Source organism: Perognathus longimembris, chromosome 7 (assembly GCF_023159225.1).
Source record: "Perognathus longimembris pacificus isolate PPM17 chromosome 7, ASM2315922v1, whole genome shotgun sequence".
Taxonomy (NCBI): domain Eukaryota; kingdom Metazoa; phylum Chordata; class Mammalia; order Rodentia; family Heteromyidae; genus Perognathus; species Perognathus longimembris.
The window spans coordinates 77,524,422-77,539,517 of NC_063167.1; the positions used below are offsets into that span (position 1 = coordinate 77,524,422).

Consider the following 15,096-nt stretch of genomic DNA (forward strand, 5'->3'; position numbering starts at 1 on the left):
TCTTTCATTTCCCCCAAATCTGTGAATGAATTTTACCTATCCTTCAAGTCTTTTGTGATTTTGTGCAGGGATAACTCAGAAGTGGGAGTCTCAAAGCAAACATTTAAGTGAGAGAGCATACCCAGCATGAAGCTTGTGAATGATTCCAAGGATACCTGCAATCTCAAGGCACAAGCAAAGGAAGGAGATGTTTAGGGCACTAACATGACTTCCAGCATTCTTTGTGCATTGGACATACTCTGGAACAAGATTATCTGTGAGGGCTCTTAAGTCATGTGTTCAGTTTATGTTGCTGAAATAGAAGGAGTTCTTCTGGTTACAAATGGTTGCATCACTTGTGTGACATTGCTTATCCAATCATCACCCTGAAATTCATGCCCTCTTGGATCCCTTACCATAAGTACCTAGACTCTATAGAGAAGTCACCTCTCCTATAATATAAATACCATCAGACCCTTTGTTAGTATGTCTAGTATTAGTACAATTATGGGTCATTAGTCTTTTTAAGTAATAGGATGGTCAGAGGGCTTATCTTTCTACTCCAGCAAGAAAGAAGGAAGAAAGATGTACTGCACAATCTTTGCTTCTTCAAGTATTAGATCATCTTGTTTCATTTGCCATTGTTTCATGTTTTAATCTTATTCCCTCAAGAAGATAATCCATTCCTTGGGCTTAGGACCAAAGTAATTTTTGCAAGCCTTAAGGATAAAGAGGAAACACAGAGGAAAGTGCATGGTCTTTAAAACTGAAAGACCTTGATTCAAATTGAGCTCTCCCTTTGTCACTGCTTATGAAAGGAAGATTTATCTTTTCTAAGCCTGTTTTCTTGCGCACAAAGTAGGGATGATGACACAGCCTCCCAGTTTATGGAGACTATTCAATGGGATTATATATATAAAGCACCAGACACGGTGCTCAGCACTCAGTACATTTTCAGTACTCATTAAGTCACAGCTTCAGAAACCTTGGAAATACATAGTTTATGCTTGATTGCTCTACCCTGTCATATCTTTTTGTGGGTAATCCACTGCAATTAGGTTTCTTCCTCCACCATTTTTCTGGAACCTTTAAAAAAAGTTTAATTAAAGATATCAATGGATTCCAGTTGCAAAATCCAATGAACTCTCTTTGGTGCCCGCTGCATGTGTGGACTTGGTTGTACTGACCATACCCTTGTCAAAGTTTATTGACTTTCCTCATGGATACTGCAGTCAACTAGTTGTCTTTGTATTTCCCTGACCACTCTCTTTCTGCCTTTTTTCATAAGAGATGGTTCCTTAAGTGTTGCTGAGTCATGTTTTTACCTGGGTCAGGTTTTCCCCATCAGGTACAATTGACTGTGAATGAGTTTTGGAATCAAATAAACTCAAGTTGTAGTCAGCGCTGCCCTTTCCTTGCTATTACTACTTGGACAAGACACATAATTTAATATCCCTGTATTCAGTTGTGTTCTCTATATTAAAAAAGCATACTTAATACTATCTACTTCCTCATATTACAGTTGAATCTTTTCTCTCAGAGGAGCATTAAATTCACCCTGTCTAAAATCATGCACCATTGCTGTCCTTTCATTTTCTTGATCAGCACATGGCTTACTTGTCCCAGTGATTGGGCTTAAACTCAGGGCCTGGCATGTGCTCAGCAGGCATTCTATCACTGACCTACATCTCCCAGTCAGGAGTCCAGAAGACTCCTCAATATTTCTTACCATATCTCCATTTCTGTTGTCACTGCTCTTGTTCATCTTCGCTTTCCTGGGCAGTTTTATCTGCCTCCAAATCACCACTGTCCAACAGAGTACACAGCCATATGCCAATTAAAAATCCCTATTTTTTTTTTTTTTTTTTGGCCAGTCCTGGGGCTTGGACTCAGGGCCTGAGCACTGTCCCTGGCTTCCTTTTTTTGCTCAAGGCTAGCACTCTGCCACTTGAGCCACAGCGCCACTTCTGGCCGTTTTCTATATATATGGTGCTGGAGAATCGAACCCAGGGCTTCATGTATACGAGGCGAGCTCTCTTGCCACTAGGCCATATTCCCAGCCCAAAAATCCCTATTTTTTAAAGGATTTTAGAATATTTACATATTCAATAATGAGATGAAGAGGATACACTTGCAGACTAAATATAAAATTTGTGTTTCATATATTCTTTCTACACAGAGCTATAGAATTTTGACTATGACCTGTCAAAGGAAGTCAGATATGGAGTTTTCCATTTGTGGCATCATGTTCGTGCTCAAAAAAATTGTGGATATTTAGAACATCTCAAGATTGAGATTTTTTTGTAATTAAGGATGCCAAACCCATGTGTCTGTATTTTAATTGATTAAAATTAAGCAATAATATAAAACCAATTACTCAGTCTTTGAACATTTCGAATGTTCTGTAGCTTTACATGATTTATGGCCACTGAAATTGAGCATGATGTTTTTACTGTTGCAGAAAGTTTTTTAGACGGTGCTGCCTGAGGCCAGGTCAGCAAACTGGGCTTGTGGGCAAAAACTACTGTTGCCAGTGTAGAGTGTGTGTGTGTGTGTGTGTGTGTGTGTGTGTGTGTGTGTGTAAGTTGGTACTGGGACATGGATTCATGGCCCAAGTGCTATCCCTTAGCTTTTGTGCTCAAGGCTGGCACCCTACCATTTAAGCCTTTTTGCTGGTTAATTGGAGATGAGAGTCACAGGACCACACTGACTGGCTTTGACTTGTGATCCTCAGATCTCAGCCTCCTGAGTGGCTTGGATTTCAGGTGTGAACCAAGGCACCCAGCAATCTCCATATAAATCAGAAAGGGATGTTCTCTGAATTGTGTACAATCACAAAGAAAGCTGGCTCATCCCCTGAGTTTCCTGATGAATGTGATGTTTTATTCATTCTCTTTTCAGGTGGTTCTTTGAAGCCCTGAAGTACCCTAAGTTTTCCAAAGTGAACGTCCTCAATGGGGTACTGATGACCGTGGTATTCTTCCTGGTGCGGATCATCGTGATTCCTCCATTTTATATCTTCATATACTCTGTGTGGGGAACAGAACCCTACAAAAGACTTGGCTTCTTTGTCCAGTGTTCGTGGATCTCTAGTTGTTTAGTTTTGGATGTGATGAATGTTATGTGGATGATCAAAATTTCAAAAGGGTGCATCAAAGTCATCTCTCTCATCAGACAAGAGAAAGCCAGAAGTAGTCTTCAGAATGGAAAACTTGACTGAAGGTGTGCTTTGTCAAACACCTTGTTTAGATAAGCAATCTTCATTACTGCTCAGCTATATCGACTAATAGGATGAATTCTTGGCATGTTCTTGTGCTTCTCTATTAATTAGAATTGTTGTTCAGGTTTCGTTGTCTTTTTTTTTTAACTTTTAGAAAAGAGAAACTTCAAATTTAGTTTCCATTTCCAAGGTTTCTTTCCTTCTGCATTAGAAGCATGGATTGAAAATTGAAAGGATTAAATAAAAGTTACAAATCTAGTGGCGAATCTTCCCTGAATCTCCTAGCCTGCAGCGGTATTTTTCTCTGTGGGAAGATGACTGTGATAAGGTGGTACACACTTGGTATAGTCAGTGATCTACTTCAAGGATGGGAGCTACTTTTCAGTCTGCAAACAGCTCTAATGCCAACACTGGGGAAGGTGTCCTTTTCAAATTGTTGCCATCTTCTTTTTCCTACGCTATTTACAAAAGTTCTGGTTTTCATTTTATATCTGCTATCATCTATTGATGCCGGAGTACATTTTGTTTACTTGAGAATATTTCATTCATTTAGTCATGGAAAATACTTCCTACATTTTAGGATTTTTCTCCTTTCTATTTCTAGGAGTTTCCCAAATTATTGTTTTTGTATTTTAAGCAAGAGATGATGGATCTTCTAAAGGGATGGATTTTTTTCTCAGAGTGCATATTGGTAGGTGTTTGGTGACTACTTAAACTAACAGGTGGAATCATTAAGGAACATGCTTTGTAACACTGCTGTCTCATCTTCCCTGGCACTTTTTCTATGAAAGCATACTTCTGGCATTTCCCCTGGGTTCACGGCTGACCTCGGCACTGGTGGCATGCATTTTGCATTTGTCATGCCCCAGAAATAAGCTTCTTGTTGGTAAGACCCGACTACAGAAGAGTCAGTATTCATATTTTATTCAGTTTCTACCCCAGCTTGCTTAGTCAGCATTTTGAGTGCTTTAGATTTTCTTGTCTTTCTGGAAAAAAGAAAGAGCAGGAAAGAAATAAGATAATTCAATCCAAGTATTCTCATGGTCAAAATTATTGTCTTCATGAAGACAAATGACTGCTGAGGTTGTATGTATGTGTGTTTGTGTGTTTCTGTACTTTTACTTTGATTCTGACAATATAAATACTAGAATTATATATTTAGCTATTACTGCCTTTATTTATTTCACTTAAATACTTGACCTTAAATGATTGTTCTTACCTAAGGGGAGGGAACATTTAGTTCATCTAGTGAGGAATACTTGAACTTAATTGAACCCAACCAAAAGACTGAATCCATGTAGCTTCTCAGTTTGAAGGAGAATGTCTGACTCTGAGTTCCTTGTTCCTGTCTTGAAGATGACAGAAGGCTAGCTGAATATAACTAAGACATTTAATCTATTTTGATTGTCCTAATGCAGTTAGAGCCTGAGAAGTTCTACACTGTTTATAAAGTTGAAGATTGACAATTTGGTCAACTAAATGAATTTGATTGGCTTGTATCAGGTAATTCTGGCATGTGTGTGCTGGTACTAGGGCTGGAACTCAGGGCCTTTAGCTTTTGTGCTCAAGGCTGTCACTCTACCACCTGAGCCACAACTTTTCTTTTGGCTATTTAACTGGTTAATAAGAGATAAGAGTCTCATGGGCTCTTCTGCCTAGAGCCAGCTTTGAACTACAATCCTCAGATCTCACCTCTTGAGTAGCTAGGATTATTGGCATGAGCCACAGGCAACAGGCTGATTCATTTATTTTAAAAACAACAACAAAATAATGTAAAATATAGGAATTCTTTTTTTTTTTGTTTTCAAAGTTACTTGTGTTACAAATTGTCACTAACATCAAAGACCTATTGGTGGTGGAGTGTGCAGGTGAGGAAAGTAAGTGATTTTCTTGTTCTTTTGCAAGAAAAGTAGCTTTTTTTCTTTTAAAGTAAAGATGATATTTATATTATAAAACTATTTTGGGAATTAATTCCTTTAAAAAAGAAATAAACTTTGAAATACATATTTTTGACTCTTTGAATACTGCAACCATTCTCAACACAGTTTTTTAGTCCCACCACTTAAATGGTGTGACTGTTAGGTTATGTCAGTGGAGCTCATTAATCAGAGCATCTTCTATAGCAGTTTCATGCTTCAAAGCTCATTTTTACTTTCACTGATTGGTATAAGCTGTTCACTAAACCAGTGTACTTAAAATATCTGTGCTTTAAAGTATGCCTTGTTATATTCCTTTAGGCAGCAATTCTTATACTGGTTGCATGACAGCTAATGCCACAAACCAGATGTAGGATCTAAAATTAGGCTGTATTTCTTTCTACACAGAACTAAAATGGAGATGACCCTACTCATCAGATAATTACAAGATCTAATCTTCAATATTCTGTGATTATATCCACCAACCTAAAACACAAATAAAGACAGAACATATCATTTAATGAAACAATGAATGTTTCATTTGTTCAATGATAAACTTTTTTGCTAGGCATTTAGATATTTTAAGTATTTTGGCTACATGGATTAATTTAAAGTGATTCTATTAGGCATTCTGATATTTCACAACTGTATGAAAATATTTATAAAAATGCTAAGGCAAATTGGTATAAATTTTTAAGCAATTCTATTTTTCTAGAAAAGATCAGAGACAATCTGAATATGTAGTATTCTAGAAAATAAAGTTCTTGTGACACTTTTAAAATGAATGAAAATCAATAGTAGCATGCAAGATCATGCATTTAAGTGTATTTTGTGAGAATTTTAAAGTTATGGGCTTGAGTTTACATGAAGGGTTTGCATTCTTATGTCTAAAACTTTTTAAAGATAATTTGCATTTACTTGAAACTCAAAATTAACTCAAGCTTAAGTTACTCTGGTATGATCACATTGTTTTAGTTTTTTTTAATGATTATTATTCCAGCTGTTATTTCATAGTTATGTTGCTGCCATCTTGAAGGATGACATTCATATATTATAGACAACCCAATACTGTGTTAAAAAGGTCTAGTTTTTAAAACTTCCTAGTTCATTTGGTATTTGAATCAAGATCATTCCTAAATTTTAAGAATTTACTTGACACAAAGTTTTGCTTAAGTGTCAGTTTTTAAAATTGTATACTTCCTCTGAGAAGCATTGGGCAGTAGGAGCTCCGTTCTTCTCAGGATTTAGAGTCAACTCTTCCTGAGTGCCCTCAGTGCCATTTGCAATTTTCACTCACATGGGGACCTAGTAGAGAAGGTGTGATGCAAGATTCTTCCGGTTCCTTTTCAAGGGAAAGAAGCCTGCTCCAGAAGACACCCTTGAAGTACATGTTTGAATTCATTTCTATTCCTGGGTTGCTCTCAACTTCAAATATGTCAATATACACTTTTTTACTTGCTGCTTTTTTCTTTATTGAGTATATAAATTTCACAGTACCCATTTTAACTTTCTCAGTGATGAGCATCATCATCCTAATCTACAAAGCTTATGAACTCTATGAATATTAACAATAAAACTATTTCTTCCAGATGTAAGTGTGCATCTTAATTGGCTCAAAGTGGTTTAGTAGGACGCATGAAATTGAAAAGCCCACACTTTTTTGCCATTATCAATAATGTTTCTATAGAAGCTGATATACTTTTGTGTGTTTTGGATTCCACTAAAAACAATATATCATTTATATCATTTCAACAGAAGAATGGTACAGTATTTCTCAGTGGGCTTGAGCCAGCCCAACAGTGTGTCCCTTTTCTGTGTGCAGAGACTGGATGTGCACACACCTCTCAGCCTTAACTACAGAGTATGCTAAAGCTACTGAAATGTATGGCGTCAAGTATACAGGAACAAAAAAAGCCCTCAGGACATGAGGTCGGTGGAGAAACCATAACTGATTTTCTCTTAAAATATGTTAGATATTCCTTTTTTTTTTTTTTTTGCCATTATTGGGGCTTGAACTCATGGCCTTATGCTCTTCCTTGGCTTTTCTACTCAAAGCTGGCACTCTACTAATTGAGCCACATCTCCACTTCTGGTTTTCTGGGATTAAATGGAGATAAAAGTCTCATGGATTCTCTGCTGGCTTTGAGCCACAATCCTCAGATTTCATCCTCCTGAGTAGCTAGGATTACAGATACATGAGCCATCAGAATAGCACCTCTCTCTTTTATGCCAAAACCGTTCTGTGTCATCTTCTCAGAATTCACCATCCTTCAACTTACTTTGTGGCAATTTTGAATATTTACAAATTGGTTCCCTTACTGAAAAACATAATTATAGTAAGTCTCAGTAAAGATCACATGAGCCCATTAAGAGACTGCAAGAGGGGGCTGGGAATGTGGCTTAGTGGTAGAGTGCTTGCCTAGCATTGCATGAAGCCCTGGGTTCGATTCCTCAGCACCACATAAACAGAAAGAGAAAAGTGATGCTGTGGCTCAAGTAGTAGAGTGCTAGCCTTGAGCAAAAGAAGCTCAGAACAGTGCCCAGGCCCTGAGTTCAAGCCAGGACTGGGGCTTGAGAGAGAGAGGGAGAAAGAGAGAGAGAGAAAGAGAGAGAGAGAGAGAGAGAGAGAGAGAGAGGTCACATTGAATAATACCTGTTTACTATACAAAGCAAAGCTAATTGTAGTTTTATTAAACATCTGTAGTGTCTTAAACCAGTTTGGCACTGCATTTCTTTTTGTCTTGTTTATTTGAGCTGGGAACTCACCATGTAACCCTTTTTAGTCCAGAGCAATATGTGTCTACAGTGTTTCAGCTGGAGATTTATCATTGGTATATTAATTATGTAAGTGTTCTAGTTTCCCATGGACAGCAGTAGAGTCAGGAATAAGACAGTCTGGCTGGAATCTGGTTTGTGGCAGAATTAGAATACTACTTTTCAATACAGCAGACTTAATTCTGGTGATATTTCCTTAGAAACCAGTTTACTAGCTTAACACATTACTTCATGTTTCCTAAAGTACAACAGTCAAGGAATTGGACTCTACTCTTCTAGCCCATACTTTACACGGCCCTTTCCTTGCTTTTATAAGACATCAGACCTTGAGGAGGAGATGCTCTGGATTGCAGGGAACAATAGTACATAGCCCCTAAAGATTGGCTTATTTGCAATGAAAATGTTTACACTTATATACTCTGAACAGCAAGCCCTATAAACCAGACCAAAAAAAAAAAAAAAAAGAAAACCTACACAAAACAAAACCAGTGAGAAGTATTTCTAAGATCTCAAAGATTTATTTTAAAAGAGAATATTTCTAAATCTCAAAAAAAATTGTATTATACCTCTGGCTGAAAACTTGTTAAATATCTGTAATGTTTTTCTTTGTATCTATGTAATTCTATAATCAAACATGCATTGGAGCCCTTTGATGCTCCTTGGTTTAAGGAAACCTAAAGATGTAGCTGTAAATAAAATGTGCTATATATTTTTTGTTTGTTATATGTTTCTGGTAGGATTATGTTTCCTTTTACTTAAGGAATTTCTGTTTGGATAGTACCTCTTCTAACTAGGATAAGTTATGAAATGTTTTGCCAGTTGTTAGAATTTATAATAATTAAAACACTTAGATGTAGATTTTGTTTGGGAAAGCTACTGAATCTAAAATAATGAAATAGCTATAGTGATAGGTACAAATTTTTCTGAAAATATGATATATAATATCTAATTGTTGTAGACTTTTGAAGTCTCTCAAAATGCACTTCATATTTTCAGAACATACTTTCTAATTTATTTCCGGAAGGCTGAAGAACTTCTATTTACAAAAACATAAGCCAAGGTAATTTATAAATGAGTGTTACTAAAACCTATTATCAGTTATTAAAATATAGTTTGGTATCCTTTGTTTTGGTTGCAGGTTGTACTTTATTTGAAGTGATAATCAAATGTCTTTCAGTATTTTCATTAAACTTTTGAAATGTTTGTATATTTGTATGTGTACCCTTTTAAAGCATATGCAACTCCTAAGCAATAAACTGCATGCTACACAAAGTGAGCATACTTTGTCATGAGACTTTTAATATTTTAAGAATGATAAAATGAACATTGATTTTTCCTCCATAAACACTTTGAGGTTTTTTTCTGTGTTAGAACACAAGAAAGCTTTGTATTTTGTGAAAAATAAAATCACAATTATTTAGTGCAAAACCTTGAATGTCTGTTTTTAATAGTAGTTAGTGAATAGAATAATGAGATTATTTTCCTAAAAAAAAACCCAAACTCTTATAAGCTGGGTGCTGGTGGCTCACGCCTGTAATCCTAGCTACTCAGGAGGCTGAGATATGAGCATCATGGTTCAAAGTCAGCACCAGCAGGGAAGTCTGAGATACTCTTATCTCCTTATCTCCAATTAACCACTAGAAAACCAGAAGTGCCACTGTGGCTCAAAGTAGTAGAGCACTATCCTTGAACAAAAAGAGCTCAAGGACAGTACCCAGGCTCCAAGTTCAAGCCCTATGACTGACAAAAATGAATAAACAAAAAACAACAAACCCCAACAAATCTCTTGTAGAATCTGAATGCTAAAAAGAAATTTTTATTCTAACCCTTCCCTCCTTTTCTCCCCTTAGAGGCCTTGCAACAAATATAAAGAGTTGTAAACATTTCAGTCCTGCTCCTTAATGGAAAGAATGATGCTATCTAATCAGGTTCTCTTAGATTAAGTAAAACTTTGGTGGTTACATTTTTAATGTTCTTTCCTTCTTTCCTTAGGCCTCTCATGTGGCCTCAAGTGTGTTTTGCCAAATGTCTTGGCTGGAATTCCTACCTACTCAAATTGCTTGTGGTCTTAATATTGCATCACGGGCTGAGATATCCAGTGGACCCAAAAGCAGAACACTAATCAAATAGAATATTGACATGCTTTTGGCCTTTGGAGCCGTACCCTGAGTCATGCTTCAAGACACACTTAAAATATTGTATTTGAAACCGCTGGAAATGGAGTCTCCCTCCTATACCTCAGGTTGTCTCAAATGTAATTTTTAGTCTTTATTCTCCTATTTGAAGCCGCTGGAAATGGAGTCTCCCTCCTATACCTCAGGTTGTCTCAAATGTAATTTTTAGTCTTTATTCTCCTATCATCTAACTGCTTCCCTTCCCTTGGGTCCGTATGCATGCCCAGTGGAAGTGATCTGGCAAATTTGTGACTTTCCCAAGTGGTAATTGCTGATCATTTGACACACACTCCTAGATGCTGCTCTATCTAAGGACCGCACAGCACCCTTTGCCTGAAGGGCAGTGCCTGTTACCATAGTCACAGTGCTCCTTGCTCCTCCCGGTCCTTTCCACCCGCATCCACCTCCAGCTAAATTCCATGATCGCTTCTATCATCTTACCAGGTGCCTGGTTATACCAGCAGAAATCACCTGAGAACTTTCCTAGGGGACACCTAAGTAGAAATGAAAGGGAACAGGGATGAAGGGCCATAGATTCTATCTAGGACCAAGATCCAGGTGAGCTGGAAATTGGAAAGGAAAAACATAAAAGGAAGGAGGAGATGACTTTAGAGAATGGAAACAATGCTATCTGTGTCTGGCATCTTGGCTGGCAGGAACTTCAAAGCAAAGTTTGCTTATTCACATCAAGGTATAGCAAGTTTTATGGACTTTTAATATTCAAATGTAATATGTACATATATATATATATCTCATGTCAGATATGCTTCAGTATCTATGTAGGCACACGTCTGCCAACACACGATTTCCCCTACAGTTTCAAAGTTATATCTGAGAACATATACATATATATATATTTATACATTTACCAATGTCCCCCCCCCCCGCCCATATCAACCACCAGATGCCTCCATTCATGCCTCCGTTCAGAGACAGCACCTGGGAGGTTTCTGTCTTCTCTTTTGTGCTGTGGGGGTCGTGCCCCTGTGTGCTCAAGTATCCATCTGTTGTCCTTACCAAACCAACAACAAAACTTTCTAAGATCTGAATTGCCAGGTAGGCACATCCTCAGAGGTTTTAGGAGATAAAATGACAGACTTTTAAAGTAGGCTTCATTTTAGACAGGAAGGAAATTGGTAGGAATTGCTCCCTGAAAAAGAGTAACTTGGAAAGAGCTCAGTGCCTAAAAACTTAGGGAAAGCATGAAGAAGCATCTTAATCTCAGAGGCTGAGCTTTGTTATTTGTAGAATTATGTTGGGAGTGTTTCCAGCAGCTCTTCCATCCTATTAGCAAGAGAGCTTTAATTTGAAACAAGGCAATTTGGGAAAAACAAATGCAGTTTTGAGGTGGCTTAGCAATAGGACTTAAACGATGTCCACAGGGTGTTCTTCCCTGTCAACCTAGATGAATGAGAAAACAGAGAGGTTAAGTGGTGGGTAAACTCATAAATCCTTGGCAAAGTGCTTAAGCTTGATTGGCCTGAGACAGACAGTAGACAAACGGATGGAGCTGATAACTAGAACAAGCCAAAAAGACTAGAAAAGCTGAGCATAAATGGAGGGACAAAGGGTGAACAAATGCAGTGGTAGTACTCACTAGACACTATGTGGAAAAATGAACTATACAACTTGTGGGTAGGGATGGGAGGGAAAGACTGGGAGAGAGCGAGGGAAGGGGTGACGATGTCCAAAAAGAAATAAACTTGTTACCTGACTTATGTAACTGTAACCCCTCTGTACATTGCCTTTATAGTAACAATAAATAAATACTAAAACACACACACACACACACACACACACACACACACACACACACACGACAGGGATCTGCAAGCCAAGGGAAAAGGACCCCAAAAGAAACTATCCCTGTCTTACCTTCACTCAGACTTCTGGAATCTAGATGTATGCGAAAATAAATTATTTGTTTGAGTGAAAAATAAAATAAGAGTGAAAAGTGTCACTTTGAAACTTTGCATTCTTTGGTAGGCTAAACAAGCCACAGACCATTTTTCTGTGAATTGGAATCAAATATCAATGATATAACATGTTTGGAGGATGGGAGAGAGTAAAGAGCACACACAGATGGAAGGAGGAAGGTTGAGAAAATGCAGTTATATTCAATGTACTTTATGTAAAAATGGAACTACATAACTTGGTAGGGATGGGAGGGGAGAAATGGGAGAATGATGGGAGGTGTGACAATCAAGATGCTGACGTGTGGCAGGAAAACCTTTTCATACAATAATACTACTACAATAATTGACATAGTAGATCAAGGGGGGAAAAATGCTGAGCATAAGACTTGAAGAAGGCTGTAGAAATAAAAGGAGGTAGGTGTCACAAAGTTGTGACCTGGGACCCAGTGGATAAGAAAAGAAGATCAAAGTCAGTTTAAGGCATTTTGCTATGAATGAAGACAGAGCTGGGGAAGTTACTGGAAGACTAGATGGAGATTTCCTCCAGGGGGTGACAGAATTCAATCTGGGAGAAAAAAAGCACTCCTGAAGTAATGCCATGCTGTTGCAGTTTTGATTGCTTTTCTGCTTTCCAACCCACGGTCTCACCTTATCCTCTAGTATCTAGTATTTCTGGTCCCTGAAAAGATCATTAACTCATGATTTCCCACTGTCAAGTGCGTCCTCCACCCCAGGCCCAGGACTCCATGGCTCCCCATTGTGTAGCCTAGTACACTAGTCAAAAAGCTTTAGGAACATCTAAGATTCCTCCATCAGAGCCTGAAGCATTAGGCCCTTCTACGGCAAGTCGGGTAGTAAGAGGCTATGTAAGAATCAGAGCCCTCAGGCTTGCTGTGGACTGGCTCCCTGGCTGAAGGGATAAAAGCCCCAAGATGTGCAAGCTGTGTCCTGAACAGACAGAGGCAGCATGACCCTGTTAGGTTTCCAGTTTGGGTTTGTGAATTTGTAAACTAGGAAATGATGAGGCATTTAAAAACACTCCCTCATGTAATTCCATACAAAATCCTGACTGATCTCTCAGGTACCACTCTCTCTGCTACACATCACTTATGTGACTGACCAGGTCATCTTTAACAATACACCTTTTTAAGCCTGGCTTCCACCTATAATCCCAACTACTTAAGAGGCTGAGATCTGAAGAATGCCACTTGAAGCCAGTCTGGGCAGGGAAGAAGGTGAGACTCTTACCTACAATTAAGCACCAACCCCCCCCCCCGCCCCGCCCAAATGCCCCCAAACAAAAACTGAAACAGCCAGAAGTAGAGCTGTGGTTAAGTGGTATAGTACTAGCCTTGAACACCAAAGCTCAGGGACAGCACCCAGGCTCTGAGTTCAATTCTCAGGACTGGCGCGCGCGCGCGCTCACACACACACACACACACACACACACACACACACACACATTGGTTCTTTTCCTCTCTCTGAAAACAATTCAGAGAAACAAACATTCTGATGGAGCTGAGTGGAGTAAGGATATTTGATTATCTGAACATTTTTTTTTTTTTATAGTGTATGTTCCTGGAACAACCAGGATAAATAAACTCATTCTTTTTTTTTTTTTTTTTTTCCGGCCAGTCCTGGGCCTTGGACTCAGGGCCTGAGCACTGTCCCTGGCTTCCTTTTGCTCAAGGCTAGCACTCTGCCACTTGAGCCACAGTGCCACTTCTGGCCATTTTCTGTATATGTGGTGCTGGGGAATCGAACCCAGGGCCTCATGTATACGAGGCAAGCTCTCTTGCCACTAGGCCATATCCCCAGCCCCAATAAACTCATTCTTGATTGACAGCCTGCTCTCAGAACTTCCTGTCCTGAGTAAACTTCTATGACCACAGCTGAGCTGTTCTGACCTCTCAGTTTAAGTGTGGTCACCACTCTTGTGACTGGAGCACAGATGTTTCAGACTTGAGCCCAGACTTCGACTATCTCCCTTAACATCTTGGGAAGACTTCTTCCAGGAGCCTAGTGCCTTGGATTCCAATGTGCCTCATTTTCCCCCTCTCCCCCGCCCCTACCCACCACACACGCACAATGCTAACCATTTTAGACAAGTGCTCTCACCTTCCTGGGATTTGTTTTTGCATCTGTAAAGTGAGAAAGAAAACTGGCAACCATTATGGTAATTAAATCAATATTAGGAGAAAGTCCTATATGACAGGATATGAACATAATTCACATTAGACAGCAGTTCCAAAATAATCATTTCTGTTATTTGTTTTTGGTAGGAGCCTGAACTCTAATTTTGATCACAAACTGTGTCTGTAAAAGTACTACTTGTTTATGATCCATAAGTCTCACTTACAAGAGATGATGATTTCATCTGTAGTTGAGAAATGGAGCCAAAAAGGCTGAGTATAATATTTGTTGAGGGCTTCAACATTTTTTAGGAGAAAGAGATAAAGTTTTAATGATCTATCTTCCCACTATTCTTGCAGCCAAGTTGATTTGTAAAATATTCTTCCTAGTATTAATCATTGTAAGATATAAGTATCTTGATCTTGGTAGCCAAATATGGAACTCATTTTCTCTCTTTCCCACAATTAAGTACCAAAACGGGAAGTGAGTGACTACTAAAAATGTAAACAGTTACTTAGAACAGAAACATCTGAATCCTGCATTATCTTGAAAAGCCAATGCATCAGGAATGGGTCAATTACCTTGTTTAACTCGGTATAGTACAAGCAGGCCTTTCATCAAGATTTCTGTATTTTCAGTGGTTCCAGTGACAACACGCTGCTGGAGTTACTCTTTTTTTTTGTGAAAGACTCAGGGTCAGGGTGGTATCCCTGAGTTTCTTTTGCTCAAGGCTAGTCTTCACTACTTGAGCACACCTCCACTTTCGGCTCTTTTGAGCGTGATTTTTTTTTTTTTTTTAAGTTTCATTTCCTGCCTGGGCTGGCTTCAAACTGTGATCCTCAGATCTCAGCCTCCTTAGAGCTAGGATTACCAACACCCAGAAATTTGAGGGTTTTGTGGAGAGTCAAGGCCCAAGAGAGGTTGGAGTAAGGGAATTGTTATGACAATGTTTATTGTCTATGACCTGGCTGGCTGGCATGCTC

At 38.6% G+C, this 15,096-nt stretch overlaps 1 protein-coding gene across 2 annotated transcripts in view; it reads left to right on the top strand.

Moving 5' to 3' along the window:
- The window catches only part of Tlcd4 (TLC domain containing 4), a 48,250-nt gene extending 43,392 nt beyond the window's left edge, over positions 1-4,858 (top strand). For both annotated transcript variants that reach the window (XM_048352008.1, XM_048352009.1), the window contains exon 7: positions 2,881-4,858. In XM_048352008.1, the coding sequence (XP_048207965.1) occupies positions 2,881-3,199 (319 nt within the window). In that variant the 3' untranslated portion in view covers positions 3,200-4,858. The remainder of the gene's footprint in view (positions 1-2,880) is intronic.
- The last annotated feature ends 10,238 nt before the right edge of the window (positions 4,859-15,096 follow it).